General features: G+C 40.2%; 2 protein-coding genes and 1 non-coding gene across 5 annotated transcripts; 2 read left to right on the plus strand and 1 right to left on the minus strand.

Annotated features, from left to right (window-relative positions):
- The first annotated feature begins 34 nt into the window (after window positions 1-34).
- LOC139948478 (major facilitator superfamily domain-containing protein 6-like) lies at window positions 35-27,816 on the plus strand. 3 transcript variants are annotated; one of them, XM_071946634.1, is made up of 9 exons: window positions 35-652; window positions 17,599-17,742; window positions 20,056-20,509; window positions 21,683-22,667; window positions 23,501-23,660; window positions 24,339-24,486; window positions 25,040-25,243; window positions 25,895-26,130; window positions 26,655-27,816. In XM_071946634.1, exons 4-9 carry the CDS (start codon window positions 21,706-21,708, stop codon window positions 26,718-26,720), a joined length of 1,776 nt encoding a protein of 591 aa, XP_071802735.1. In that variant the 5' UTR covers window positions 35-652; window positions 17,599-17,742; window positions 20,056-20,509; window positions 21,683-21,705; the 3' UTR covers window positions 26,721-27,816. The 3 variants fall into 3 exon arrangements, with proteins under 3 accessions (XP_071802735.1, XP_071802734.1, XP_071802736.1); XM_071946633.1 differs by having other exon boundaries at window positions 20,106-20,509; XM_071946635.1 differs by having other exon boundaries at window positions 20,207-20,509.
- Window positions 3,275-12,606, minus strand: LOC139948477 (uncharacterized). The gene is made up of 5 exons (XM_071946632.1): window positions 12,591-12,606; window positions 11,773-12,108; window positions 11,156-11,524; window positions 8,688-10,801; window positions 3,275-3,547 (listed from the first exon to the last, which is right to left on the minus strand). Exons 2-5 carry the CDS (start codon window positions 12,026-12,028, stop codon window positions 3,281-3,283), a joined length of 3,006 nt encoding a protein of 1,001 aa, XP_071802733.1. The 5' UTR covers window positions 12,029-12,108; window positions 12,591-12,606; the 3' UTR covers window positions 3,275-3,280.
- Trnak-uuu (transfer RNA lysine (anticodon UUU)) lies at window positions 27,435-27,507 on the plus strand. Its single transcript has one exon. It is a non-coding gene; the product is annotated as a tRNA-Lys (tRNA).
- Window positions 27,817-27,824: the final 8 nt, after the last annotated feature.

Genomic DNA, 27,824 nt, shown 5'->3' on the forward strand with positions numbered 1-27,824 from the left:
GTGTCCTCCGGATAGTATTGCATAGAGGACATAATTGCATACGACACAACAAGTATCCATCACACCAGATGCTCATGGCGTATAACCGGGGAAATTCATTTAATTGGAGAATACATTGGAGGATAGTAACTAAATTTGATTTAATCTCAGCATAGCCTACCCCACCCCTCCTAAATTGGGCCAAACGGTATGGACAATCTTGGCAAAGAGCAGGAGGAAAATGTACACAGACGGGGATGGGAATTTGTTTAAACCCACACATTTTTACCAGATCCTGATACATTTGTACTTGGTTGTTATCTTTGTCTTAAATTCGGGCAAATCAACCCCTCTGATACCCTACCCCAGTCCATTTCCCCCAATCAACCAATTTATTTGTTATAGCGCCCTCCTCATTTATGGGAGCAACATGTGTGACGTCACCCTTTCAGGCAAAGCAACACACGTAGACTGGTCCCCCAATTATCGAAGCTAATCAGACTGAGCAACACGTTGTCAGTAAAGTGAGCAGTCTGGGATCTAGGTCTCCCGTCACGTATGTGCATGTTTTTTCAAGTTTCCGAGCGGGAAATGTGCTCAAAAGTGTCGAAAAATCACGTAACTCCATTCTACCACCCACTTTGCCGCGAGGGACACAATGCTGATAAACCAGGTAGGCTTAAAAACATTAAACCATTGTAATGTTACAATCTACCAGAAAAAGAATGGTTGGTTACAAATTAACTTTGAGAAATGCTAACGAGCAGACGATGAAACATCAAGCTGTGTTCAACTTCAAGAAATTACACGTGACATGAATAGGCCTAATCGCCTTTTGCACGGCCAGCCATTTGCATGTAGAGCCTCGAATTTAAGACAGCAGTGATTCAGTGAATTGAAGTGTTATATAACTCAGTGTCACTGTATGTTCAGATAGGCATATTCACTGTAAACAACAGGTACATACATGCAATACAAATGAAGGATGAAGTCGGGGCTCTATCTGATATTTGCGACTAGCCCCTTTTCGGTTTGTAAAGTTTGCTATAACATTTGGCTTTAAGATGGCTATGGGCAAACCGCCTGTAAACCCTACAGGCTTTCTCGATGGACAAGCGAAAGACATTCAATTCGGTAGAGTCATGTATGCTCGATTTTGGAAGATTCAGTTGTCATTTTTGTACACGGTAACTTATGACAATTTTCTTCAAAATGTGGATTCCTGTAGGCCTATCGTACATTAGCTTGTCATCCGATTGAAATTAACGTAAAAAATTGTAGCCGTTTCAAACATTGAGTATAGCCTATATTACTCCCGTTGTCATTCGCTCACGAAAAGATAATATCAGTGTGAAACTACGGACGCAACCATTATTCTAAGAAATATCTTCAACTGAAGTACTGCAAAAAGCGAGATTACCAATTACTAATCATCGACTTCAAAAAGACACTGACCTTATGATAATAAATACCATATACAAATAATTGACCTACATAGTGATAAGTGATTTTTTGAGCGGTTGAGATCTTCTCAGAATTACACTAAAAGCTAGGATCAATATACCAATTAGTGTCTCCTTTATAATATAAAATACTACAATGTGTGTATATATATAAGACATGGAAAGTTAGTGATAAATGAACTTTTCAACGATTTCGACATCTGAAATCTTCTGAAGTACACGAAAAGCTAGGATCAATTACCTATCAGCGTCTTCAAAACGCCACTAAAATTAGTACTATGTAGACATGTTATTAACATCTAGTGATAAATGAATTCTTTTAGCGTTCTGAGGTACACGAAAAGCTAGGATCAATTATACCTATCAGACAATTACAAAACGGCACTATAATTAGTACTATAATATAAGACATATTAAGACATCTAGTGATAAATGAATTCTTTTAGCGTTCTGAGGTACACGAAAAGCTAGGATTAATTATACCTATCAGACAATTACAAAACGGCACTATAATTAGTACTATAATATAAAACATATTAAGACATCTAGTGATAAATGAATTCTTTTAGCGTTTTTTTCGACATCTTAAATCTTTTTCTGAAGTACGCTTAGAGCCAGATAAAAAAAAAACAAAAAAACAATCATCATCTTTAAAACGCCACCACCTTAATAATTAGTATTTTAAGACAAAGGACATATTAAATATAGTGATATTTTATTGTGTCTGACATCTGAGATATTCACTTCGGGTACAGTAGAAAGCGAGAGTACCAAACAATAATCATCAAAACACAACTGTAATAATTAATACTACATTGTGATAAATGCATTTACGTTTCTGATGTTAGTAGAAGATGACTAATTGTATACGTGTAAGAGTCGGGTAACTTCCTCGAATACGTGTGTAAGGCTAATATCATTTTGACCAGCAATCTTAAACGCTCAGGAACAACTTTTAATCGTAGCTTCTTTTCATGGATGCTGAATGGTCACACAGTTGTATATAGCCACATTGAGCATACTGATCGAAACGTCGAGTTGAAACCAAAGGTTCTTTTCAAAACCACCCCAACTCATTTAGAGATAGTCATTACATGGTGTTACCGCAGACTTTTCCATATCGTTTTTCCACCATGCAAAGTTTCAAATCCAACCGTATTGAGCATACTGATCGAAACGTCGAGTTCAAACTAACGGTTCTTTTCAGAACCACCCCAACTCATTTAGAGATAGTCATTACATGGTGTTGCCACAAACCTTTCGATATCGTATTTACACTGCAGAGTTTCAAATTCTACTGTATAGCCACATTCGTATATTATAGACGCAGCTGCCAATCGTCACCTTAGCGAAATATTTGTCTCCAATGAAATTCTGAAAAGCAAAAGCCTGTTAAAGGAACATAATGCCTTGTATCGGTCGAGTCGGTCTTTGAAAAGCATTAACCGTTTGTTATGAAATGCATATGGTTAGAAAGATGTTAAAAAAATACAGTACAATGATCCACACTAATTTGCTTCGAAATTGCGTGGTTTTCCTTTTACTTTGCGAACTAACAAGGTCGGCCATTTATGGGAGTCAAAAATTAATTTTGACTCCTATAAATTGCCGACCGTGTTTGTTGACGAGGTAAAAGGAAAACCACGCAATTTCGAGTGATACTTGTGTGGATCATTATATTCTACCTTCTTTTAAAACATCTTTCCAGCCATATGCATTCTATAACAAACTGTTACAAACGGTTTTCAAAGACCAACTCGACCGATCTAAGGCAACGTGTTCCTTTAACCAAAATCAACGTCGCCATCCAAGACTAGGTGGTATTTCTGGACCTGTCTTTAGACAGTGACTGTGGCGGTTCTGTTGTTGGTGACGGAGGAAATGCTCGAACTGTTGGTTCGTTTTGAGTTGGAGTCTTTCATCACTGGCTTGTGCCCAAGTTTATCTCGCCAGAGCCCTCGGATGCGGGCATTGCAGCCGAAGGAGATGAAGATGAAGACGCCTTGTAGGGAATTAGTGATGATGAAGAGATACCACACAGCCTGGTGGTCGACGAACGCCCCCAGGCAGCCAAAGGTCCAGGTGAACCCCATGATGCACGATATCTGCAAAAGGCATAAACAAAACTCTTGTTATTATCGTTTGATTTGGGGTTGCTTAATAACCCCAAAAATTACAAGAGTGGGACTCGACCCACCTCAAACTGAGTTGTGAGCTCGGTTACCGTTTTGGTTATGACGTCAGAAACAGTTATTGGTTACAGCCGCCAAAACGCTCCCTGTATTCGCCGAAAACGACACGGCCGCCGTAAAAAGTCTCGTGGGGCCCCGGCTGGAAATGGCTATAAATCCGTCGCGAACCGTGCTCCCAAACCCACCGCAGGCTAATTGTGACCGGCTTTTTACTAGGGTTTCATGATTAATTTGCCTTTTATATCTCACTACTCTGATTTCAGACTGTAAGTGAAGAAATACCACCTGGCATCTGAATATCATTTGTGTTTCTGTGTCAGTGGATTTCAAAATTAGTTTATGGAATTTAATATGAGATACTCATCTCGTGTTAAAAATGAGATGACGTTATCTCCACTTCAATATTGCGAAATTTACTCTTGCCTGCAATATTGTTACTTGAATAATTGATGTTGTAGTTTATTTGGAGTAACTATCAGTATTTGGTCAGTACGTGTGTTTTACTTGGTACAAACTGAAATAAAGAAAGAAAGACAATAACAATGTGAACAAATATTAGCACCACGCGATTGTTATCCTTACCTTAGTTACTTATAAAAAATACTATAACAACTAATAAAGTCACTATACGAATGGCAATAATGCAAAAACAGACCCGCGTTTTCCTTCTAAATTTGCAATAAATGCGATTATTCGCTTCCCGATCCTTCAAAAGCATTATACACACATAATAACATTCTTTAAAACAATACCTTTCTCGATATCCCAGTTGTAATGCCGCACATGGAATGATATGACCTCTCGTTAAATTTGACCTTCACCATAAAAAAAATCCCCCAAAGCAAAAGCAATAAAAACAGTTACGAAGTTGTCATTATGAAAAACCCGCAAGTATATAATATATTAATTGTTTTTTGTAACACTGCCATGATATGTATTTTTGATGGACGGCCTGGGAATTCTGAAAAGCAGTTGCTTTTCCAGACTTACTTTTCTTGCTAGGCTATTTATTTCATTCTCATTCCCCTGTCTTGTTAATTGTTGGTTTTTAACTTATTATTTGAAAGCGTTGTGGTACCATTTCTGTGTAAGAACCAAGTTGACAAATGCTTAGATTATTATACTCTTGTCGCTATTTCTTTACATATTAAGTGGGTATCTAAAAGGAGATTCTGAATACAATGAAAGTAACGTCCCGCTGGTTTTTAATTTTTTATTTTACGAGAATCAGTATCAGATGATATGACATAAAGTGCACCTTATTAATAACTGGGATGTATTACATGGTCCACCACCTTAAAGACACATTACACAATTAGTAAGAAGAACAAAAAATCGTCCAAGATCACAGATTTACTTAAAACTCACAAGGTCTAATGGTGATGATAGTAGAAAACATCCATTGAAATGTTTATGTCTGAAATGTCATATTTTGATGAGAAATAAATACAAATAATTTCCCGTTTGGAGTTCATCGCTGAGTGAGCGTTTTATTCATTTTTATATTTTTTTTCATTCGATGAGAAATCGGTTTTCACTTTTTTCTCGTGACCAAGATGGCTGATCGCTCTCAAACTTCTACAGGTTTGTTGGTTTATGTATACGGTGGGTTTACATAAAGTGCTTACACTGCCAGCAACTGTGTTGTTAGCCAAAAACAATTCTGTAACCAGCTGTTTTGTTTGCCGCAAAAACAAATTATATGATGTTCCTTTAACGTCCCCATCTTTCATCTGTAAACCAACCAGCCGAGCTACAGTCCATCACAAAATAATGTGTTTTTTAATTTAGAAATCCACGCGGGACGCAGTTTCAGGCTTTATATGTGGGCTCGAGGGAAACACACGCGGAGTTAGCCTTTTGGACGCGATGTTGAACCATGTTTATGAAATCGTATTACCGTAGGCGAGTTGATTAATTAGAGGCAATTGTGTCAGATTTCCACGCGAGCACCGTCCCCCCCCAAAAAAAAAAGGTTTACCAAGGGAGTTCGGTGTTATTCAAAGCAGATTTTTCCTACTGATATCAAAGTGTAATAACATCAGTAATGCATGGATTAAATGGAGGGTGAATCAATTGGTTTTCAAGCTGTTACAGTATAATTATTTTGCTTATACACTGCAAATCCCGTTGGTCAAAAATTTCCCAACTTTTTTGCCCAACGTTGGTTCAAATATCAACTGACTACACAATTGGGCATAACTTAACCAACAGTGGTTGGGCAATAACGTTTATCCAATAGTTGGGCAAACAGTTTAACAAAACAAGTTGGTCAAATCATTTTACCCAACAGTTGGGCAATAACTTTTGACCAATATTTGGGCAGGTTTGTTTACCATTATGTTGGTTAAGATGTTGCCCAATAATGTAGTCAGTTGATATTTGAACCAACGTTGGGCAACCGTGTTGGGCAAAGGTTGTTACCCAACAAAAGTAGCAATGATTGAGCATTTTTGTTGGTTACTCCTTTATTCAATTGTTGGTTAGGCCAAAAAAAAAAAACGTTGATCGTCCGGATTTTTCCAAAAAGAGGAAGATGAGGGCCCTTTTTTTTAACGTATAATATGATGCAACAAAAACTTCAATTCGGAAAGGGCATCTAATTTGCGGTACTCAATCCACACTGGATTCATCTGATATGTGCAGTCTATAATGTTTCAGCCAGTCATTCCTCTTTACTTCTGCTTCAACTTCTGCTTTGTTGTATCTGCTGGAAGCTGGGCAACTGTTGGGTAAAATGATTTGACCAACTTGTTTTGCAGTGCAGGCGGCCAGCATTATCATAATGTGCTATGCCCATTTTGTGTGTGCGCATGGTCGGCCTGCCAGTGGTCGACCCAATGTCTACATGAAATGGCTGTTACAATGTAGATGACAAAATTCTAGGTCACCGAAAGCGTCAAATGCTCGGACTGACTAATTACTATAACAAAATAAACTAAGGTTAAATAATATCATCGCCACAAATATTTGACAAGCAATCTTTGAAAGGAAAATTAAATTTGATCTATCGAAACCCTTAAAAACTAAATGTGTTCATCCTTTTATAAAAAATAAATAAAAAAGTCATCCATACAATTCCTGGTAGCCGTTAACGAGACGCACTTATCACTCCTACGGGGATTATCGTTGGTTCCAATTTCCTGCCCTTTGTGTTGAACATGGAGGTTTGAGTTAATTTATACTCTTGCTCAGGGCAGCCTGCTTCCGAGTAAAAGTTAATGAGTTTACTTTTGTTGGCCCGAGCCGCATGACTTGTCCTTGTTTTCCCCGTGTTACAATAATAACAATAATAATAACAATACCTTCTAACGGGTTGTATGTAGTCTTGAAATCAAGTCGGTAACTGTTGTGCGGTAAAATGCCCTTGGTGTGATAATAAATGCATTTTGAAAGAATCTAATTCTGACTATATACTGCGTTGCAAAAATTATTTTATTTCTTGACTTAATACTGCATTATGTCTTGTAATGGATTATTCCTCAAATCCCAAAGGCCCAAATTTGAAAAGCGTATGTAACCGTTTGTTATAGAATGCATATGATTAGAAAGATATTTTAAAAGTAGAATATAATGATCCACACAAGTTTCACTCGAAATTGCGTGGTTTTCCTTTTACCTCGTCAACAAACACGGTCGGCCATTTATGGGAGTCAAAATTTTGACTCCCATAAATGGCCGACCGTGTTCGTTCGCAAAATAAAAGGAAAACCACGCAATTTCGAGGCAAATGTGTGTGGATTACTGTATTCTACTTTTTAAACATCTTTCTAACCATATGCATTTTATAACAAACGGTTACATACGCTTTTCAAAGACCAACTCGACCGATCCAAGGCAACGTGTTCCTTTAAAGGTAAATAAATTTATCATGTCAGAAGTAACCTGGTAAAAGAGTCAGAAATCAACAGTGTTCATTGCCCTTTTTTTTTTTTTTTTTTTTTTTTTTTTGCTGTTTTAAAATAACAATTTCCGAATTATATTGGGTCTATATAATTTTGTCGAGATAACTGAGCCCGATCCAAAAGTCCGGAACACAACGGATTTAATCTAACCCTTGCCTTTCGATCGTTAACGACAACGGACTGTTTAGCCTTTTCCCCAACACGGGAGTAAACATCAAACTATTCACGGTGAGCTCCGTCCTTCTTTACTTCTGAAAACTAAACTGTGTCCCTACACATTAATCAGTGTATTCTATGGGTAAACCTTTAAATATTGGTTGTTTTTGCATCTAACCTATAACGTTTCAGAGAAGCACTCCATTCCCCAATCTCGAAGAGTATTTTTGACAGCCAGCCTCCATGATCTTGCTTGTGTGTGTGTGTGTAGGCCTACCACTACTACATACAGTACGAACGTTGTACATGTACATGTACACTAATACTAAATCATTACAGTTTTGTTACAATATTGCGAACCGGTAACTTTGCCCAACAACCAGAAAGCTTTGTGCACAACACCATTGGTTACTGTGGTAATTTTGACCAACTTCTCGGGCAAATCTTGCCCAACTACAATAATATATACATTGGACCAAACAGTTAACCAATAATTTGGTAAACTTTGCCCAAGCGTGTTGGACGACGGTTTTGTTTAACCAACGTCCATTATTTGTGACCAACAAATTAGTAATGCAATTACCCAACACATTTTTTGATCAACAAATTTGCAGTGTACGAGACAAACATTATGCGGAGGTATCACTTGTATATGACTAAATAGCAGCTTTTGGTCCTAAAATGTGATTTCTATACTCAAATCGACCAGCTAAAAATTGAGGTAATCCATGTATTTTGGCAACGTTAATCTTGCGTCAATTAACACCAAATGAAAAAATAAAATCGTTGACAATTCACAATCTTACACCCCCACCTAACCAGCACACCTGTACCTCTACCCCTGCTTATCAATTAAACTTCAGTGGCACTGGTAAACATACCATTGCCAATAATTAACATTAATGCGTAATTTCCAGCATGAACATTTTGTTTATTGGGTCGCAAGTTTTAGAGCGATTTACACAATATCAGATTATATAATTGTTGCTTACCTTTAAGTATATCCACAGTTCAGTTGTTGTTTCCTTAGCTTTAGATTTCCCCTTACGGACCATACTGGCTGCTTTGAGAGTAGCGTGGACACTATGCACAGTCAAACCGAACAGGACCGCATTAGCCACCAGGCTCACCGCCAAAGGAACCCCAAATGCAACAAAAACAGCATACCTCCCAACCAGCCAACAAGATCTCAAGCCGCCATATTTGAACTCCACGCCGTTGGCATGATGGGCTGCTAGGCAGGCCGACACGATCAGAAGAGGTACACCCCAACCGTACAGGCAGTACGTCAGGAAGATCTTCTTGTTGTTGGGGTTCAACACTTGCTGAGAGGTGAAAGTTCGCACGAGATCAAAAGCCAAAACGTTCATCCAGGTAAAAGTCGACATCCACATGAAGTGAAGCAACACTGCCATGGCAACGCAGAAGGCTTGATTTTCAGCTTTATCCAGGACGGTTAAGGTCATCAGCTGAGCAGTGAATAACGCAGAGGTCAAACTCATGATGGCACCACCAGGAACGTTCCGAAGGCAAGCAAACGCAATGTAGTTGACGAGTGTCGCAAAAAGAGCGGCAATAGACAAGCTGTAACCGACTGTGTTGAGAACAGTCAACGGGTCAGAGAAAGAGATGAACGGTTCTCCGTAAGTTGCGAGGAACTCCGAGCAGATGAGAATATGACCGTCCGGTAGGTAGGTCACCTCGTCCTGCTGGAACTCTCTTCCTTTGTAGATGATCTGAGGATCACCGTCGGTCGAGCTTCCTAGCTTAGTCTCTGCGATCAATGGTGTGTGACAGTTGGTCGAGTTGGCTTCATGGCCGCAGACGACAATTCTGGAGACCTTGTCAGTTGTTGGGACGAGTTGGTAAGTGTACGTCCGCACAAGTGATACCGAACTCGCCTCAATAAGCAAACCGCCGCCGATGTATATTATTTGGTTGCCGCTAATATTAAATGCTCGCATCGTTGTGTTATCGGTGTTGTAGATATTTTCAGTGCAGGCAGGTTGAATCTGCCCCATGGATGTCCCACACACCTCAACGAAATCAACTCTCTCGATTCCACATTGGGTTATCCAGTGTCGTGCACTCTCTTCGATGATGATGGAAGGAGTTACCGTTAAGGTTTGATCCAACATGTCCTCAAACTCTGTTGTATTTGTAAGGTACTGAGTGGTCAATATATACGTTCCATCTCCAGTAGTCAAGTCGGCTGTTCCGTTATTCGATATGTAAGAATCAAAGAAAGGCCAAGTCAGTTGAACGTTCTGCCAACCCAGCGTATGAAGGTAACAGCTTGTCACATCGTTGACAAGCCATCCGAATAAAAACCAATTGATGTCGTTTGTCGAGTTCATTCCTTCAGTATGAATGCTGAGCTGTGTCTCTTTGTCGTAGCAGTGTATCTGGTCTTGAGAAAGAAGCGAGACAGATATTTCTGGAACCCAAAGGTCAGGTTGACGACCGAGCAGAACTTCTAAGTGACCAGGCGCTACGCTAGTTCTTGTGTGAATACAGTAATCAACATCAAAAGAAGAGTTCCATCCATTACAGTAAGCGCAATGATGATTCTTGTACAGTATACCATCGAACACTACAATGGACGTGTACGCACGGCAACCCATCTGTATTTCTGCTGATACGTCGAGCGAACACTCGGTATCCATACCGTAATGACTTCCCTCCCAAACGTACTCCGAGTTGTTCACGTTGGCCGTGATACCGTGACACGTGGCGCAGAATTCGTTTTGAAAAAACGGTCCGTAATCGTATTGAAGGGGATCACCCAAGGAATCGTCGGCACACTGCATGGCCACAGTGGTGTCGTTCCAGTCCGGCGGGCAACCATCTATGACAAGTACTCGATCGACTGAGCCGTAAAACAGCTTGCACGAGGTAGACCCAATAAGGGAGTTTTTGAAGATTCTTTTGTGGTCGTCGGTGACTTCTTGGAGGGGACAACGCTGGTTGAAATCGTAACAGCAGTCGCTACATTGAGAGCATGCAGCATCGCAACCGCACGTGGTCTTGGTTGCAGGAGTGCCGCAGCGACCACGACAGGACTGGGTTGGACAAGGGAAGATCGTCAGACCAAACAACCTCGTACCTGCAGAGAAAACAGTCAGAATAATTTAGAGAAAATCGACCGGTTTGGCTGGAGATTCTGACCCCCGGAGATTCCCCCGCCCCCCCCCCCAATGGCGACAAATTTCTTTTGATAACACCCTCTTGTGAATCGTTCTTCTCCAGCCCAAGTTAATTTCCGAATTTCCGAAGGACAAAGTATGACAATCATGCTCAAAGACACAAGTCACGACCGGGACTCGAACCCACACTCTGCTGCTGATCAGAAACACCAGTGTTCGGTGTTCGTTTCCCACCCTGATTGCAAGATCAGGCCACCATGGGTGTTCATCATTTTCTTGAACTACTGTCTTAAGGAAACCGAGTCAGGCCTTACCTGTCTCACATTCCACAAAGACGAGTTCATAGTCAAGAATCTGGCACGAGTTGTCCCCCGTGGTCCAACGAAGCGAGTCGGGTTTGCCGAGAAAGAGCTCTCGCATGATAAGGTCATCCCCGCTACCGATGTAGCCACTCGACTCCTCAGAGTAGCGGACCAGCTCGAATGCAGCAGCCCACGGGTAGCCTAGTTGACGGCATGCAGTGTCTGCTGTAGAGGTGACTTGCCAGGTGTGCCATACCCGAGTGCAGACAGTCTTCCAGCTCGACCTGCTAAACCGCCCTTCAATTATCCCAGTGTGGGACTCGTTGGTTACCGCGGCAAGTCGAAACTCCAAAGTTGTATTAAGAGGCACGATGTTACTTTCTAGTGATAATAAAATAAGATATGCGAAGCTTAGGACACTGAGGTTTCTTCCAGTATACAAGTGAACATATTTGCCCTTTTTGCCCAGTTACACTTTGAATGTTGTCGACCTTTTGGTTGTTTGTGATTCAGATTCAAGTAAATCATTAATATACTTTACTTAGAAACTAAGATTGATTTCTTTGTGAAATCGACCCCAGGTATCTTGCTATTTCTTGTTTTGTCGTGACATAAAAATAGTGGCTTACCTGGTGCACATATGACATTGACTACGGTACCATTCCATTCACTTGGACACACGCTCAGTGTATTCTCATCCAAGCACTCAAAGAAGTTGAGGCCTTGATCATCTTCGCCATATAATGGTTGGCATGAACTGTATTGACAAAGAGTCCCACTGGAGCTATTCTTAGGTACTGCGGTGGCCCCAACGGAAAATTGATACCCAAGATGGGAGCATATCCAGTCGGCGAGTAGCTCTGCAGTTCTCACGTAGCCTGCCATCGAGACCCACTCCTCACCGCCGACGTGCAACTCAGCAATTCCTTCGTGTTGACTTGAGCTTCCGGACAACCGTAGGTTTCCTTGAAAAAGGGGGGGGGGAATGTTTTGAGGGGAAGATTTTATAACTCCGCAAATCAAAATAAAAAAGAGTTTTGCGAAGGATATTGGAGACGATTTGACGGGAAATTAAGTGGTCATCGGGGCCCAATTTTATAAAGCATGTAAGCACAGAAACGTGCTAAGCACAGAAAAGTATGCATAACAGAAAAGGTTACCAGCCAAAATTGTGTTAAGCTTACACTGTTTTTACTTGTGCCCAACTCAATTTTTGCTTTGGAAATAGAGTAATTTACAACGGATATGTAAATTAAGTAGGTTTGAAACCTGTATGGTGGAAGTAACTAAAGAGAGGTTTGCATTGAGTTGTCAACCACCGGTTCTTTTCAGAACCAACACTATACTCAACATAGATATTCACATTTGTTTCACCGCAAACCTCTCTTAGGTATATGTAAATTCATATTTATTTGTACCGTTTCACATTCTCTTGCGGCAAGGTTACCTGTAAAGCATGTAATTCCGACATCAAACCGGTGATCACACGTTCCGTATAATGGATACCACGCCGTGGTTTGGCAGTCGTTCAGAGTTGCGTAGTAACCGCAGTATATCTCTTGGAACCAGACTGGGCCGGTTGCAGTCCCAAACTGTGCGTCAGCGGTGGCCGATAAAAGGGCGGGAAAACCAAGTTGTCTGCACGCCAGACGACCAGTCCTGAAGGGATTTGCATTGGAGCAGTACGAGCCGAACGTCTCGTGGAAACCAGGTACACGGACGTCCATTCTCCCTTCGTTTGGATAGCGCCCGTCTGCCAGGCGGATCTGCAGTGTTGTATTGTCTGAGGTGAAAAACAACGGGAAGAGTAATTTTATCGAATAGTATGCCTCCATAAAGAAGAGGAACACAGTTTTGTCTGGTATGTTGGTGCAATTACTGACCTTGTGATAAGTATGACTAATATTTTCTGTATCTGCCCTTTTCACTTCTCTGTAGGGTTTACTTTTCAACTTTCTATTAAGGTCACTCTTTCTCTATTGAACATTATTTAATTCATTTTCTAACGTTGGTATTTTGTGTATTGGAGATGTGTTTTTATAATAATAAAAAAGAAAGAAAAAAAAGGAAAAAAAGGAATTTCCCATCAGTGACAATACAGTTTTATGCGTACTATATTGTATTGTATTCATATTTATTTCATATCTCGGTAGTTAAAAGTACAACAATGCAAATTAATTTGGTAAAAACATTTTAAAATGCAACAATGAGCAAGTTAAATACAGATAAAGGAGTAGAAAAAAAACAGCTGGAGCCTGAAGGAATGTCTAAAAGAAACACAGTTCCTAGAGACTCTCCTCTCCAGCTGGTCCTAAAGAGAACAACAACAAATTTAAATACATAACTATGTAAATATATGTATATTTTGGTTTACTTGCCAGGTAGAGTTTGTTATTTAGAGAACTGTCGCGGTAGTAAAATAACGCAAGACAGTTCTCTAAAGAACAAACTCTACCTGGCAAGTAGATACACACATGTTGTTTCCGCAAACTAAATATACATTGATACCTCACCATGCAATGCCTCAAATCATATATACATAAATATAGAAACGGCAAACAAAAATAAAATATTACAAATACGCGTACAAATCACGAATACAAGAGCATACAGAAACAGTTAATAAAAAAAGTAAGATACAAAAAACACCTTAAAATTTGTCCCAACATAATTGTGCATTAAATAACAAATCGGTGAAAGTTTTGAATCACTTGGGTATCAGAGTTGCAAGGACATAAACAAGGAAAAACACCCTTTGTTGCAAAAAAATAAAATTGCTTGCTTATAGACGCATAATACAAGACTCAGTCCTGAAGAATTTTATTATTTGAGTGAGAAATCACCTCTGTCTCAAAAAGAACGTAACTCCAGAGGAAGCCGTTTCTCACAATGTGTTATACTATCAACAGCTTTCCATTGCTTGTTTTACCAAGTAAGTTTTTATGCTAACACTTATTTTGAGTACATGTAATTACCAATAGTGCCTCTAAAGCGATGCACGTGGGACCATAGCGGTTCCAATTATTTTTGAATACGCGCGAACCGCGGTTTGTCTTTTGTCCATGTTGTATTTCTATAGGCGAGCAGTGCTAATGGGCACAGCAATAGTAATCTAAAGATAGCCGGGGTTGGCCATCGGTCAAACTCACTAGAAATGGGTTGACACTCTATAATTGATGAGATTGCAAGCGCACAAAACTAGACCTGGAAGTCATTAACTGTTAATGTTCATGTTTATGATTGGGAGCACCCCTTGTAAAGACTCTGATCACCTTTGGTAATTGTCAAAGACTAGTCTTCTCACTTGGTGTATCTCAAATTATGCATAAAATAACAAAGCTGTGAAAATTTGAGCTCAATTAGTCGTCGAAGTTGCGAGATAATAATTATGAAAGAAAAACACACTTGTCACATGAAGTTGTGTCATGCTTTCAGATGCTTGATTTCGAGACCTGAACATCTTATTCTGAGGTATCGAAATCAAACTTGTGGAAAATTAATTCAGTCTCGAAAACTACGTCACTTCAGAGAGAGCCGTTTCTCACAATGTTTTATACTATCAACATCTCCCCATTACTCGTTACCAAGTAAGGTTTTATGCTAATAATTATTTTGAGTAAGTGTGTCTACTGCCTTTAAGGCAATAAAGTGCTTAGTGGGGAAAGGAGAGCAAGGAAACGAAACAAACTTACCTGATGCAGCTGAAGTTCGGAAGAAGCCAGTAAGGCCAACGCAAACCACTACCAAACGAAAAAGCCATTGACACTTCATTACAAATCGTACAAATGGTTTATAGAACTATTTATCCCGTATGAAATTTGAATGAAAACGCCTCAATCTGTACGAGCCTCAGTCACTGGTAGAATTCACAACACATGTTTTAAAGATCTCACTTCGTTCTGGGTGATATCGCTTAAATAACGCTAACAGTTGTCAAATTGGTCATGTATAGCGATGGCTCTCGCAATTTTGTTCTGATTACACGACGTAGTCCGGGATCGGTGTTCACGCTCCTGTGTCAATTATTACGGAGTATGCATGGACTATTTATGGATGCGTGAGACTTGACTGACCATGCGCAAAGAAACACTGATGCCGATCGTTGTTGTGTAGAATACTTGGTCTTCAGATGCCGCTGCTTTAATGACATCATCTTTAAAGGCACTGGACATTATTGGTAATTACTCAAAATAATTGTTAGGAACTTACTTGGTAACGAGCAATGGAGAGCTGTTGATCATTGTGAGAAATGGTTCCCTCTGAAGTTACGTGATTTTTGAAAAAAAGAGGTAATATTTCAAAATAATTGTTAGGAACGTACTTGGTAACGAGCAATGGAGAGCTGTTGATAGTAGCCTATTAATCATTGTGAGAAATGGTTCCCTCTGGAAGTAACGTAGTGTTTGAGAAAGAGGTGATATCTCACTCCAATATTAATTTACGACTTCAGGCCAGAAGTCTTTTATTGAGTTGGGATACACCAAGTGAGAATCCCTTGGTCTTTGACATTTACCAAATGTGTCCAGGGGTCGATTACACAAAGAGTTAGGACTAGCCCTAACTTAGAACTAGTCCTAGGAGATATACAAGTTGCATGGATAGTCCTAAGTTAGGACGAGTAACTGGTCCTAACTCGAGATAAGACTAGTCCTACTCTTTGTGAAATCCACCCTGTGCCTTTAAAGCGGCATTTTCTTTACTGTATAGCTATTAAACCTCGAGGCCTTAAAAATACCATGGAGATATAGTTTAAACTCCATGGGAATACAAACGTGTTTTTTTAAAAGACATTTGCGAGAGAGAGGCGGCCTTTAAAGGCACTGGACACTATTGGTAATTGTCAAAGACCAGTCATCTCACTTGGTGTATCTCAACATATGCATATATTCAAACCTCGAATTTGAACTCAATTGGTCGTCGAAGTTGCGAGAGAATAATTAAAGAAGAAAAAACACCCTTGTCACACGAAGTGTGCTTTCTCAGCTGCTTAAATACGTGACCTCAGCTGAGGTCTCGAATTCAATTCATGAATATTTCAGTGAGAAAAGCTTATTTTTCAAAAACTACGTTATTTCAGAGGGAGCTGTTCTCACAATGTTTAACATTTATACTATCAACAGATCCATTGCTCGTTGCCAAGAAAGTTTTATGCTAACGATTTTTTTGAGTAACTACCAATAGCGCCCCTCCAGTGCCTTTAACATGAATCATCATATGAACTGCGATCAGATGGCACCACGTACGAGTGCTGCCCGCATTGCTCTGAGGAATGCACTGTCAAAAATTGATACCCGCAAACAGTAATAGAATCCGAAACTTCGTGCGCGAGGTAGAAAACAAGGCAATCTGTCGCCTGCCAGAATTGGAGCGTGATTATGTGACAAGAAACAAGGAGCGTAATAAAACCTGAAAGGAATCGTGTTTTATCAAAATTAAAAAAGAAATTATAAAAATACTTCTTAATATATATTTTTTTTACCCCAACACTGATGTGTGTTATACTAGCATTGTGTACTCACTACTTTCCCCAGCTCTACTACTTTTCCCCAGCTCTCCTATGAAGACAAAAATCAAAGGCATCTTACTCGGGTGGAATTCTAGAGCAGTGTATTAATACCACCAGGGACAATCCTATACATTTGTTTTAACACTTCTTCTTTACATACACACTCCTACTATATTAGACTGGTCCCCTTTCACTATCCGCAGAGAGAAAGACACGTTTTGAATTTACAGAACCAGTGATTTCCTTGGATACAATGATTTCATTGGATACAATGCTTTCATTGGATAAAACGTGCAGTGACGTAAGTAAGCTTTTCATATTAATTTGTTTGATTGGTCCAAGGCGAGGTTGGGCAGCTCCATTTCGACTGCGAATCTCTATGTGAAATGACCGCATTATACCAGTCAAAGAAGTTTTTGGACGAGGATTAAAGACAAATTCTCTGGCGTAACTCCCATGCCTCGAAGTGTGATGTCAGATGGTCAGGCTACCCTATCATTTTATGTCAACAGAATGTATTTAATTATAATACAGAATATATAGAAACGTTCAATATTGAGAATAAAAATGAATCACCCTCAAGTAGTATAAAATTAATGATTTTGAACACCCGTAACGAACAATATTACAAATTTCCTTAAGGATTCCAGTGGCGTTCAAAGCTTAGTTTTGTTTTAGTAATCTGACGACAGTGATATTTTGATATTGGTAAAGTGATCGCTATAGAATGAAATACGAAGAGTTGGTTTGACAAAGGTATTACAAAGGAAGCATATTACGGTAGACTTGAGATAACGGTTATTTGCGTCGAGCCTCGCAAAACGCCCCCGCACAGGTTGGTATCACCACGAAGTCGGGGGTTAATCCACAAGAGGGCGCAATACATTATATCCAGTAATTTTGTGAGGTTAAAATGAACCTAAATACTTATATTTGTTTTGTTGAGCAGCTGTCAATCTACATACACAAATCCCGTTGAACATGATTTTGAGGAGCATTTGGGGCATCATTTGGTCGTCTCTGGTCTGAAGATGGCACAGAGTGGTCGTGAAAGAAAGACTGACGGACCCAGTATACCTCAAGGCAGATACAGGTACAAATTGCGTCTCTTTTAGCATGCTTAGTTTTATACAATTATTGAGCAGATTATTTAGAAGATATTAATCGGCAGGACATGTCGTTAATTAGTAAATCAACATGTTGTAGGAGGATGATTATAAAGAGGGCGCTATATCAGAAGTAGTTTGAACACAGTTCGCTTTATGGGGGGGGGGGGGGTACACTAGATCTCCTGCCACAGGGGACCAAGTGTCCTGTATCTTTTAACTCATACTTTACCTTAACGTCTGTGTCCGCGACCTTTAAATCTCCCCTCCGTAAGCTCCCAGCTGGGAAGAAAAAGAACCTTCAACATAATTTCTATAAGATCGGTGTCATTATAATTATGAAGGACTCTGTCCCAGAGATTCTGTACCCCATTTTGGGAATAGAAATTAACATGAGTCGGAGGAGAATGATTCAAAAGAGGGCGCTATATCAGAAGTTTGTTCACGTAGATCTTTTCGCTTATGCGTCAACTTCTGTAGTGGGTGCGTTCGTTTAATAGCTTCCCTGGGTCGACCCCGGTCTGCCCGGTACAGTTCAAATAGCTTTGACGGGGCTTACCCGGGTCAGCCCCCAGCGCCTGATTGTGGAGTGGGTCACTTGGGGTGACCATGAGAGGGCGAGTGTGACCGTTCGATTAGCTCTCGTCAGGGGCTCACCCGAGTGAGCAGTGCAGGGTCGGCACAGGAAAGCTAAACGAACGCACCCAGTGTCATTGAATTGAGGGGCATTGAGTTACAAGCTGACAGCTCAACTGAAAAAGAGGGAGTTCTATTTAGGTCGCGAACATACACGAGAAGTGTTCAAAAGTAAATATGCAAATTACAAGAACTTCGAGGGCTTTTGATTCGTCAACCGAGAATAGGTTACGGATTAGTATTTAAGGCGCGTTTAATTGCACAGCTCAACAGAAAAGAAAGAGTTCCATTAGGCATTGGGTCACGAACACACTCGCGAAGTTTTAAAATTAAAATATGCAAATTACATGGACACGTCGACCGAGAGTAGTTACGTAATAATATGATATGAGGCGCCTTGAATTACGTGCCGACCAAAGGTCGAGAACAATCACGCGACGTTTTTATGCAAGTTACATGAACATTGAGGGCTTTTGATTCTTCAACCAAAAACAAGTTACAGAAAGGTGGTTTTCTGAGCGATTAAACGGTGTTAACCTTCGAGGGTTGTAATATTACAGCTATATCGTAAAGAGACACCCGGAAGACATCGTTGTGTAGATAGTAGGACCAGATGTTTCGAAAAAAAATTTAAAGGATAAACAATAAATTGTCAGCTTGTAATTGTAAAGTGAACTGTGAGTTGTTACGTAATCGTAATTACGTAGTTTGTGTCAAAACCGTTGTGTAGTGTCTAATGAAAGAGCTCCAGACCGAAACTAATTTTGGCGGTTAATTTTTTGGTCTGTAATCGAGATGAAATAAGAGCAATGGCAAGGAATTGGGAGGTTGTTTTGTGAACAACGATTAACCCTTGAATACGTCACACGGTATATAAGCCTTAGTGTTTCTTATGTAGCCTTTTCGAAACGACAACTTGGGCGTTCCGGCTCAGACTTGGGCTGCGACCGCCCGTTCGTCGTAGCCCCATTCGTTAACGTGCAGTGTTCAAAATAACTCACGGAGCCTATAAGCCGGAGCCATAGCCGAAGCCGTGGTTTCTAAAGGGCCGTAGATTCCACATTTTTTAGAAAATCCTCAATCTAAGACATACATACAGGTCAACCCTTTGAAGAAACGATTTCCCACCAGAATGTTTGTTTATTTGTTTGTTTGATTATTTTATTTGTTTGATTTCCATTCATACATTCGTGCACTGTTTTGTGAATCAAACTAATCCACTATGCACAAGACCCAAATAAAAGGGTTTAAACAAAAGTAAAAAAAAGTGAGAGAATTTTTTAGTACAATAATTTTGTGAGCAGGTCGTCGTCCTGCGTCGAATCGCCACTGGCTAAAATTGCCATTGACCTAGAGCCTCCATTCACACGGGCCAATTTCTTTTATCCTCCCAACCAAAGGAAATAATAATTGTATGAAAAGTGGCCTCGAACGAGGCATAGTTTCATTGTTCAGCAAAAAAAAAAAAAACGTACAATGAAACAGCCAAAATTGTAAGCTTTTTCGGATTGACGCGGTTTTATGTCAGGCTTATTTCAAACTTTGATGGATAGTTTCTGTAGCGTTTATGATCATCGTTTCAAAACGTAGCCACTCCTCACTGCACCAGCGTTAACAATAGTTTTAGTATTTCAGTTTTCATTGTGATGAAAAAAAAATTTCAGGATGAATTATTTCATAATCCTTGTGGCTCTGGTCCGGTTCACTGGAGTAGAAACCAAGGGTCGTTGTCACACATCGCCCACCATCAGCCCCCCGTGCTCAGTTGGCTGAACACGGGTAGAAGTAGTCCCTCTTTAGCCCTCAACACCGAAGGACTAGTTTTATGCAAGATCTGGCAGCGAATCGACACGCACACACCGACGGATTTGCAGAAAGGAATGGGTTTGACGTGGTGTTACTCAGATATTGGATTAAGTTCGTGTAGATAAACGGAGTTACTGGAACTTGACTTACTGCATCCGGATTCAACCACCTGTTGAAGTGTATTATTGCAAGGTATCGGCCACGTGAAACCTCTATAGGATAAAACAAGGTGGCTTCATATGCTTCATCATTGAATCGTAATAGTGCCCATACGGAACAGCAAATGAGACAACAGTTCTCCGAATCGTTAAGGTGAGTTTTTGTTTTCTTGAATATTGACACTTTCAGATATTTAATAGGCTTTAGTGTACAATCATGAACTATGTGGATGGAAACAATCATGAACTGCGTGGAAGTGTCGTGGCCGAGCGGTTAAGAGCACCGAATTCAAACTCTGGTGTTTCTGATCAGCAGAGTGTGGGTTCGAATCCCCAGCCCTGACACTGTGTCCTTGAGCAAGACACTTAACCGTTGCTTCGTCCTTTGGATGGGACGTAAAACCGTTGGTCCCATGTGTTGTGTAACGCATGTAAAAGAACCCAGTGCACTTATCGAAAAGAGAAGGGGTTCGCAATCGCCCCGGTGTTCCTGGTTGTGGCTGCTTAATGCGCCGTAGCACCTTGAAAACCCTTATAAGGTGCTAAATAATTGGGTCTCAGAATTCATCACTGCAATAACCCATCTTTCTGAAAGTTTGTATATACTCAGCGCCTTGAGTACCTTGTTTGGTAGATACGTGCGCTATATAAGACTTCGATATTAAACATTTCCGTATCCTTTTTCATTCGTTATGAAATACATTAGCATCTAGTTTGAGAAAATAGGATAGTCCTCTCTGTAAAAACGAGTGAAAAGGTAACTCATTCTTAACCCGCCTCCCTGATGTTAGAGTTGATGCCTGATCGTGATGTCATGATATAGTATCACAATGCAGTTATGGTTTGACCATGGATATTTTGTTCTACCTCCATGATTTGCCAGCTTTTGGTAACATGGAGGAAGGAACACAGTACGTGCTTATACAATAAGCTATACAGATATTCACGTATCCAAACTCCCAGGACCAAGTTGGTCCCATACATTGAGTTTTACGCGTGCATGATTTTGTTTTTCCCCTCAATTACATTATAAGTTTAACGTAGTTTTTATGGCAATGTTTAGGGCTCAATTTCATGGCTCAGCTAAACACATCATTCTACGGTCCATTGACTTGTGTGCTTCACAGGGCGCCATTAGCGCAGAATTCATTGTTAAGCAAATACATGACGTGGTTTAAGTCTAGATGAAGAGTAGTGAATTTATAGGGAAAGTGTGAAACTTTAATTTAGAAGGTTACAACTTTGAATGTAGCATGAACCACTTTGAAAAATATTTTGAAAACGCTTCCTACAAAAACCCAATTACAATTTCTGTTTTGATTTCTAGTCCGGGTTTGACAAACCTTCACCATGAATGTTACACTTGACGATTCCTACGGCAAACAGAAAGCCAGACGGGCACGAATTCTGAATAGTTACCTGGAAGTAGCGGATCAACTGCCTGGTCAGCGAGCCTGGGACACGGACCAAGGGAGTGAGGAGTGGGACGAGGTCCTAGACCGTGGAGAAGGCGCTCTCCCGACCTGCTGCACGCGCGAAGCGACCCGCTACTGCAGCGTAGACGAAGGCACACTCCCGTTCAAGCTCCTCTACATATTCTTCCGTGGTGGTATCGCGTGCATCTCGCCGTACCTAACGGTGTTCATGAGCTTCATGTCTCTACCACCCTCCACCATTGGCATCCTCCTGGCCATTCCGAGCCTGTTCATCGCGCTCCTGACCCCCGTCTGTGGCATCCTCGCAGACCGCTTCAACGCCCGTAAAGCAATCCTCAACATCTTCTTATCATTTTGGATTCTATGCATATTGTCTGTTAACTTCCTCCAGCCACCAGAGCAGACGCCCTGCACGGCGATCGCTGATAAACTTCAAGACGTCTCGCGACATCCCAAAACAGGAACCCAAGAGCAGTTCAATAAGTGCCTGAATATTTCCATAGATAGGGATTCTCACCCCACCCGCTACAAACAAGCCACCACGAGTTTGCTGCAACTCCCCAACCCCATATCAGGGTTTGATAAAACATGCAAGCCGCTAATCGGCACTAAAGGTTACTTCATCACGGATCTCTTCCTACCGCGTTCCTCGCAACCGCTCGGGCCGTCCAGCGGCGATATCAGAGGGTTGCTCTTCGAGAGCAAGAGCCTCATGCAGACATTCGTGACCGTGTTCGTCTTGCTGAGTCTAGGGGAAGTGATGCAGCGGCCGACAATGTCTCTGACTGATACAGCCACCTTGAATGAACTTGGGGAACAGTCTTGGGATCGATATGGATGGCAGAGGTCATTCGGCTCGGCTGGATTTGCCGTATAGTAAGTCATGATCAGAGTTTTATTTGTGACAAAAATGGGAGATTTTGGATTGCTAGTTGGCAGCCGACTAACCGGGTAAATTCCAAGTGTTAACATTGGTTCTGAACTTGAGAGCATTATTGATTTACCTGGTAAAGTCTGCTGCCACCTGAAGTGTCCACAGAGTCTCCAATTAAAGACACTGGACACTATTGGTAATTGTCAAAGACCGGTCTTCTCACTTGGTGTATCTCAACATATTATGCACAAAAGAAAAAACCTATGAAAATTTAAGCTCGATTGGTCGTTGGAGATGCGAGATAACTATGAAAGAAAAAACAGCCTTGTCACACGAAGTTGTGTGCTTTCAGATGCTTGAATTCTAGACGTGAGGTCTCGAAATCAAATTCGTGGAAAATTACTTCTTTCTCGAAAGCTACGTCACTTCAGAGGGAGCCGTTTCTCACAATGTTTTATACTATCAACCTCTCCCCATTACTAGTTACCAAGTGAGGTTTTATGCTAATAATTATTTTGAGTAATAACCAATAGTGTCCCTGTGCTTTAGATCACTATTGCCAGAGTAACGCTCATGAATTACATACGGGAAAGCTACAGTAGTAAACTGCCTCCCCCAAGGAAGAGGGGTGTTGGAAACCTCAGAACCTAACGAAAGCTTTCAGGAAGACATCTGGAGGCCTGTTACAAAAACCCCAAGATGGTTCCACTTTATCAAAGGGTTAGATCTACAACACTATTTTTTTCTCAGATTAGTAAATGTAAGTGCTCTTATCTTCTTACATTTTCATGAAGTTCAACCTTAACTCTTTTCAAACCCCTCCTTCACTTTGCAGTTCAATAGCTATAGCGTTCGTCATCAGTGTTCTTCGATTCCCACACATCATCTGTGGTATCGAGATCGAAGTAATCGACTATCGGATCTGTACCGTAACGTTCGGGGGCACCGTTGCCTGTGCTTTCGGTCTACTCTTCGCGTCCTGCTTCAAATTCAAGGTGGGTAAATACTCCGTTTTTCTCGATACCATTTGACACTCCCTCTGCCTACCTGACCTCTGCTTACCTGACCTCCTTGTCAAGTTCCCCTACGGAGGAAGTTTCAGGAGGATAACCACCAAGTACCACTTGTTGGTGTACTTTCTTTTTTAATATTAGTTTTCGGAAAAGTTTTCGTACCTGCCACCACTTTTTTTCGACCCCCCTTCCCCTTTTCGAAATGAAATTGTGTCTTATTTGTTTGAATGAGATATTACTTTTTTTGCAAAAAAAAAATGAGCGAAAAAGTGATAGCAGGACACAGAAAACTTTCAACAATTTTCTGCCAAGCAGAAAAGAGCAGGATGCCAGTCACACACTGTAGAAGTGACTTAGTTTGGGTGGTAACCTTTTTCTGGTGAGCATAATTGTATTTGTGCTTAGCTACTTTTGGCTAAAGCAGCTCTTTCAAATTTGGCCTTAATAAGAACAAAATCAGTGATATTATTCGTTGATTTCTTGTTTAAAAACCATGAACTTTTCACCAGAAAACCTCTTCATGAAAATTAAAGGCAGTGGACACTATTGGTATTTCGTGCATGTGTTGCGATACAGCAAGTGATAAGACTGGTCTTTGACAATTACCAATAGTGTCCATTGTCTTTAAATGACGTTTTTATTTGAATTCATAACCCGCAGTATTACACAACGGCAGAATACAAATTTAGCAACGTCTTGCCAGCAATCTGCTCCGGTTATTACGGGTCGGTGATGGCCAGTGCGTTTGCCCTAGCTGTGTGCAACGGGTGCGTCTATGGTTACTTCTTCTGGCATCTGCGTAATTTAGGTCAGATTAATGATCTCTTTTGAAATTACAACTTTTGTACTCATCTCAAGTACGTTTTTTATATAAAGTTAGTTCAGGATTCGAACATCAAACCCTTTCTGTGCGATAGTTAATGGTTCAAACCAAACATGTTAAATGCAAGTTAGTTCAGGATTCGAACCAATTACCTTTGTAATGGAAGTTATTTTAGGATTTTTAACCCAAACCCTTTCTTGTGCATGCTAGTTCAGGATTCGACGCATAACATGTTTAAAGCTAGTTATTTCAGGGTTCGAACCCACGACCCTTTAATTGCACGTTAGTTCAGGATTCACACCATTAAATTTTTAATGCATATTTATATTTTATAGCATTCGAAATTATGACCTTTTGAATGGAAGTTAGTTCAGGTTTCGAACCCACAACCTTTTTTAAAGTGGAAAGTATTTCAGATTCAAATTCATAACCCAACCATAATCTTCTTAAAGAAACAAGTTCAGGGTTCGAATCGATAACATTTCAAAGTAAGCAAAGCAGTCTGACCGTGTCCCCCTCTTTTCTTACAACCCACAAGGAGCCACAGAGTTCACTGTAGGTCTTATCCTTGCCATACGGGCCGGCTCGGAGCTATTACTTGCCTTTCATACACCGAGACTCATACGATGTTTGGGGCACATTGAGCTACTCGTCGTGGGTCTCCTGGCGTATTTTGTCCGGTTCATTTGCTATGCCACTATCGTCAACCCGTGGTTATTTCTACCCGTTGAAGTTCTACATGGTAAGTCTGTAGAAATATTTTGTTACCCAGATATGGCTCTAGATTATTATTTTTGAAGCAAATTTTATATGTTGGTGTTCATCCAAAATTTCAAATATTTAGCCGATTGTATTCGTTTTTCGTTTTGTAGTCTGTTAAAATGAGCCGTTGCTATGGAATACTTTCAAACATATACTCTTTATTCGGCTTATTTCTCTTTTTGTATCCTGCAGCACCTGTTAAAACATTGGTTTAATTTTCTTTTGTTGAAATTATTGGACTCCTTTATAGGCACTGGACCCATTGGTAATTACTCCAAATAATTGTTAGCATAAAAACTTACTTTGTAACGAGCAACGGAGAGCTGTTGATAGTATAAAGCATTGAAACAGCTCCCTCTTAAAGTAACGTAGTTTTTGAGAAATTGGAGGTGATTTCTCACTGAAGTTTTTAAAGACTTTAAGCCTAAAGCATTTTTTTATGATGCATCTGAAAGTACACCAATTTGTCCAACGAGGGAGGTTTTTCTTTCATTTTTCTCTTGCAACTTGGATGACCAATATTGTCACAGATTTTCACAAAACGTTATTTTTCTATTGTCTTTAATTATTTGTGAACAGTTGTTTTCAAAAGTGGAAATGAAAAAGACTATTTCTGATATCTTTGCTCTAGGAATGTCTATCGCTCTGACATGGAATGTCTTGGTGTGTTTTATGTGCCGTTCGGTACCCATGGAGTGCATGGCGACGCTGCAGGGATTCCTAAGCGGAACGTACTTTGGTCTCGGCCAAGGAGTCGGAACTCTCATCAGTGGCTTCTTGATATCATCTTACGGGGTGTCCATGACATTCTACGCTTTCGCAGTCGCCATCTTGTGTTATTCAGTCGTTTTCGTCACCATTTTTAAGGTACTATATTATATTCAATGTGCCTTTGTCCCTCTTCTTTCATTGTCGGTGTTCCTGGTTTGATCGGCAAAATAATAATGTGACCATCACCCTAATTTCAATCACTTTTATTTCCACTAACAAATTTCCACAAATGTCCACAAATAATTATAAAAGACAGTTATGGAGGCAAGGCCCACAATAAGTCAAGTAGCTTGTAGGGGCTTGCCTTGACATAACAAAATACATAAACTAAAGTTACATGCTTACGACAATACAAAGAAAAAACAAACACACAAACAAACAAACAAATGGGCAGATAGACAGACGAACAAACTACTGGAGAAAATGACAATTACAAGCCATTAACACGTTGCTTTGTAAAAGAATAGATCGCATACTTCAAAAACGTAGCTCCACAATAACTTGCAGGAAAATACTGAATGTTGAAGTGCCTTGAGTATCACTGTGTGACAGACAATATAAGCCGCATAAAGAAGCCATAATTAATATCGTTTATTGTTGTTTTCCTTTGTTTTATACAGATATCCAAGCAACCCAAAAGACCCATGAGTAGCTACCAGATGATGCCATCTTCTTTCATTCTCTAAACTTAAAGAGGAACTCATTGAACGTATATTCATGTACATTTCAGTCATTTAATATCTATGTGGTGTAATTTTGAGTCGAGTAATTTTGCGTCCAGTACTAAACCTAAATCAATGTTAATTGAATATAGTTATAAAGCCACTACGCAATTATTTACCAGAGGGTTGGACATGCTGCATCTTCAAGCACATGCTCCTCACATTATTATTTTGACAACATAATTTGGTTCGGACTTGATTAGCTCTGGGGCTGGATGCGTCTGGGTACCAAACTTCTAATTGGAGTGCATGCACGGATTATGTTGTTATACATGTTAGTCAAATATGTTGTAGCCAGCTTTCCCAAACAATGTTAAGTTTTATCAAATTATTTGAAGCTGGATGTGGCGAAACACCACAAAATTGTGACTTGAATTTCATCAACTTGTGAGTTAGATTTTACGTTTATGTATCAGCTTGACTGGTATTTTTTTCCTACTCACACCGGGATGGCAAACACTCATTGGTTGGATATATATGAGGTATATTATAGTCTGGTGGTTTCATTTTCACTGATTGCTTCAGAAAACTGAACCAAATTAAAATTTGACTTTGCACACGATGATGGTGTGTGTGTGTGTTGACAAAGGATCAATCTGAAAACTGGCAATTTTGTATGGCTTCTGACTGGCACCCCCGAACAAAGATATTGACAAAATAGGGGCACCGCCAATATAGGGCTAGATAGCTCAGTTGGTAGAGCGCCGGCACTTTAATCCGGAGGTCGTTGGTTCGAATCCCACTCTAGTCAATTCTTTGTTCAACCCCAAAATCAAACTGGCAATTTTGTCTGAATTCTGCAAGTTCTTGTGAAACAGGCTTTGAGAAAAAAAGTCACGTGTTTTATAGTTTTAAGAAAAAGGGACGAATGAATTGATGCCTTGGATGACATAATATACCCAGAAAATTTTCATATTATTTGCCGAGATGTGTATGTATTTGTTTGGAGGGAAACAAAATCGATGGGCCCCGGGACTCCCCATAGCAAACTGGGCCAAATTATAGAGCTGCTAAGCACAAACATTTGCTTAGCATGAAATTTTCTTCCTTGATAAAAAAGTATTACCA

This window comes from Asterias amurensis, chromosome 15, assembly GCF_032118995.1.
Source record: "Asterias amurensis chromosome 15, ASM3211899v1".
In the NCBI taxonomy this organism is placed as follows: Eukaryota; Metazoa; Echinodermata; class Asteroidea; order Forcipulatida; family Asteriidae; genus Asterias; species Asterias amurensis.

Excerpts from the sequence above, each read along its gene's own strand:
- LOC139948477 (XM_071946632.1), bottom strand. The coding sequence starts at position 12,028 with ATGGCAGGCTACGTGAGAACTGCAGAGCTACTCGCCGACTGGATATGC. Across the intron at positions 11,525-11,772 it reads CAATGTCATATGTGCACCAG|AAAGTAACATCGTGCCTCTT; the intron begins GTAAGCCACTAT and ends TATTATCACTAG. Across the intron at positions 3,548-8,687 it reads AACTGTGGATATACTTAAAG|ATATCGTGCATCATGGGGTT; the intron begins GTAAGCAACAAT and ends TGCCTTTTGCAG.
- LOC139948478 (XM_071946634.1), top strand. The coding sequence starts at position 21,706 with ATGAATGTTACACTTGACGATTCCTACGGCAAACAGAAAGCCAGACGG. Across the intron at positions 24,487-25,039 it reads CTGGCATCTGCGTAATTTAG|GAGCCACAGAGTTCACTGTA; the intron begins GTCAGATTAATG and ends ACAACCCACAAG. Across the intron at positions 25,244-25,894 it reads ACCCGTTGAAGTTCTACATG|GAATGTCTATCGCTCTGACA; the intron begins GTAAGTCTGTAG and ends TCTTTGCTCTAG.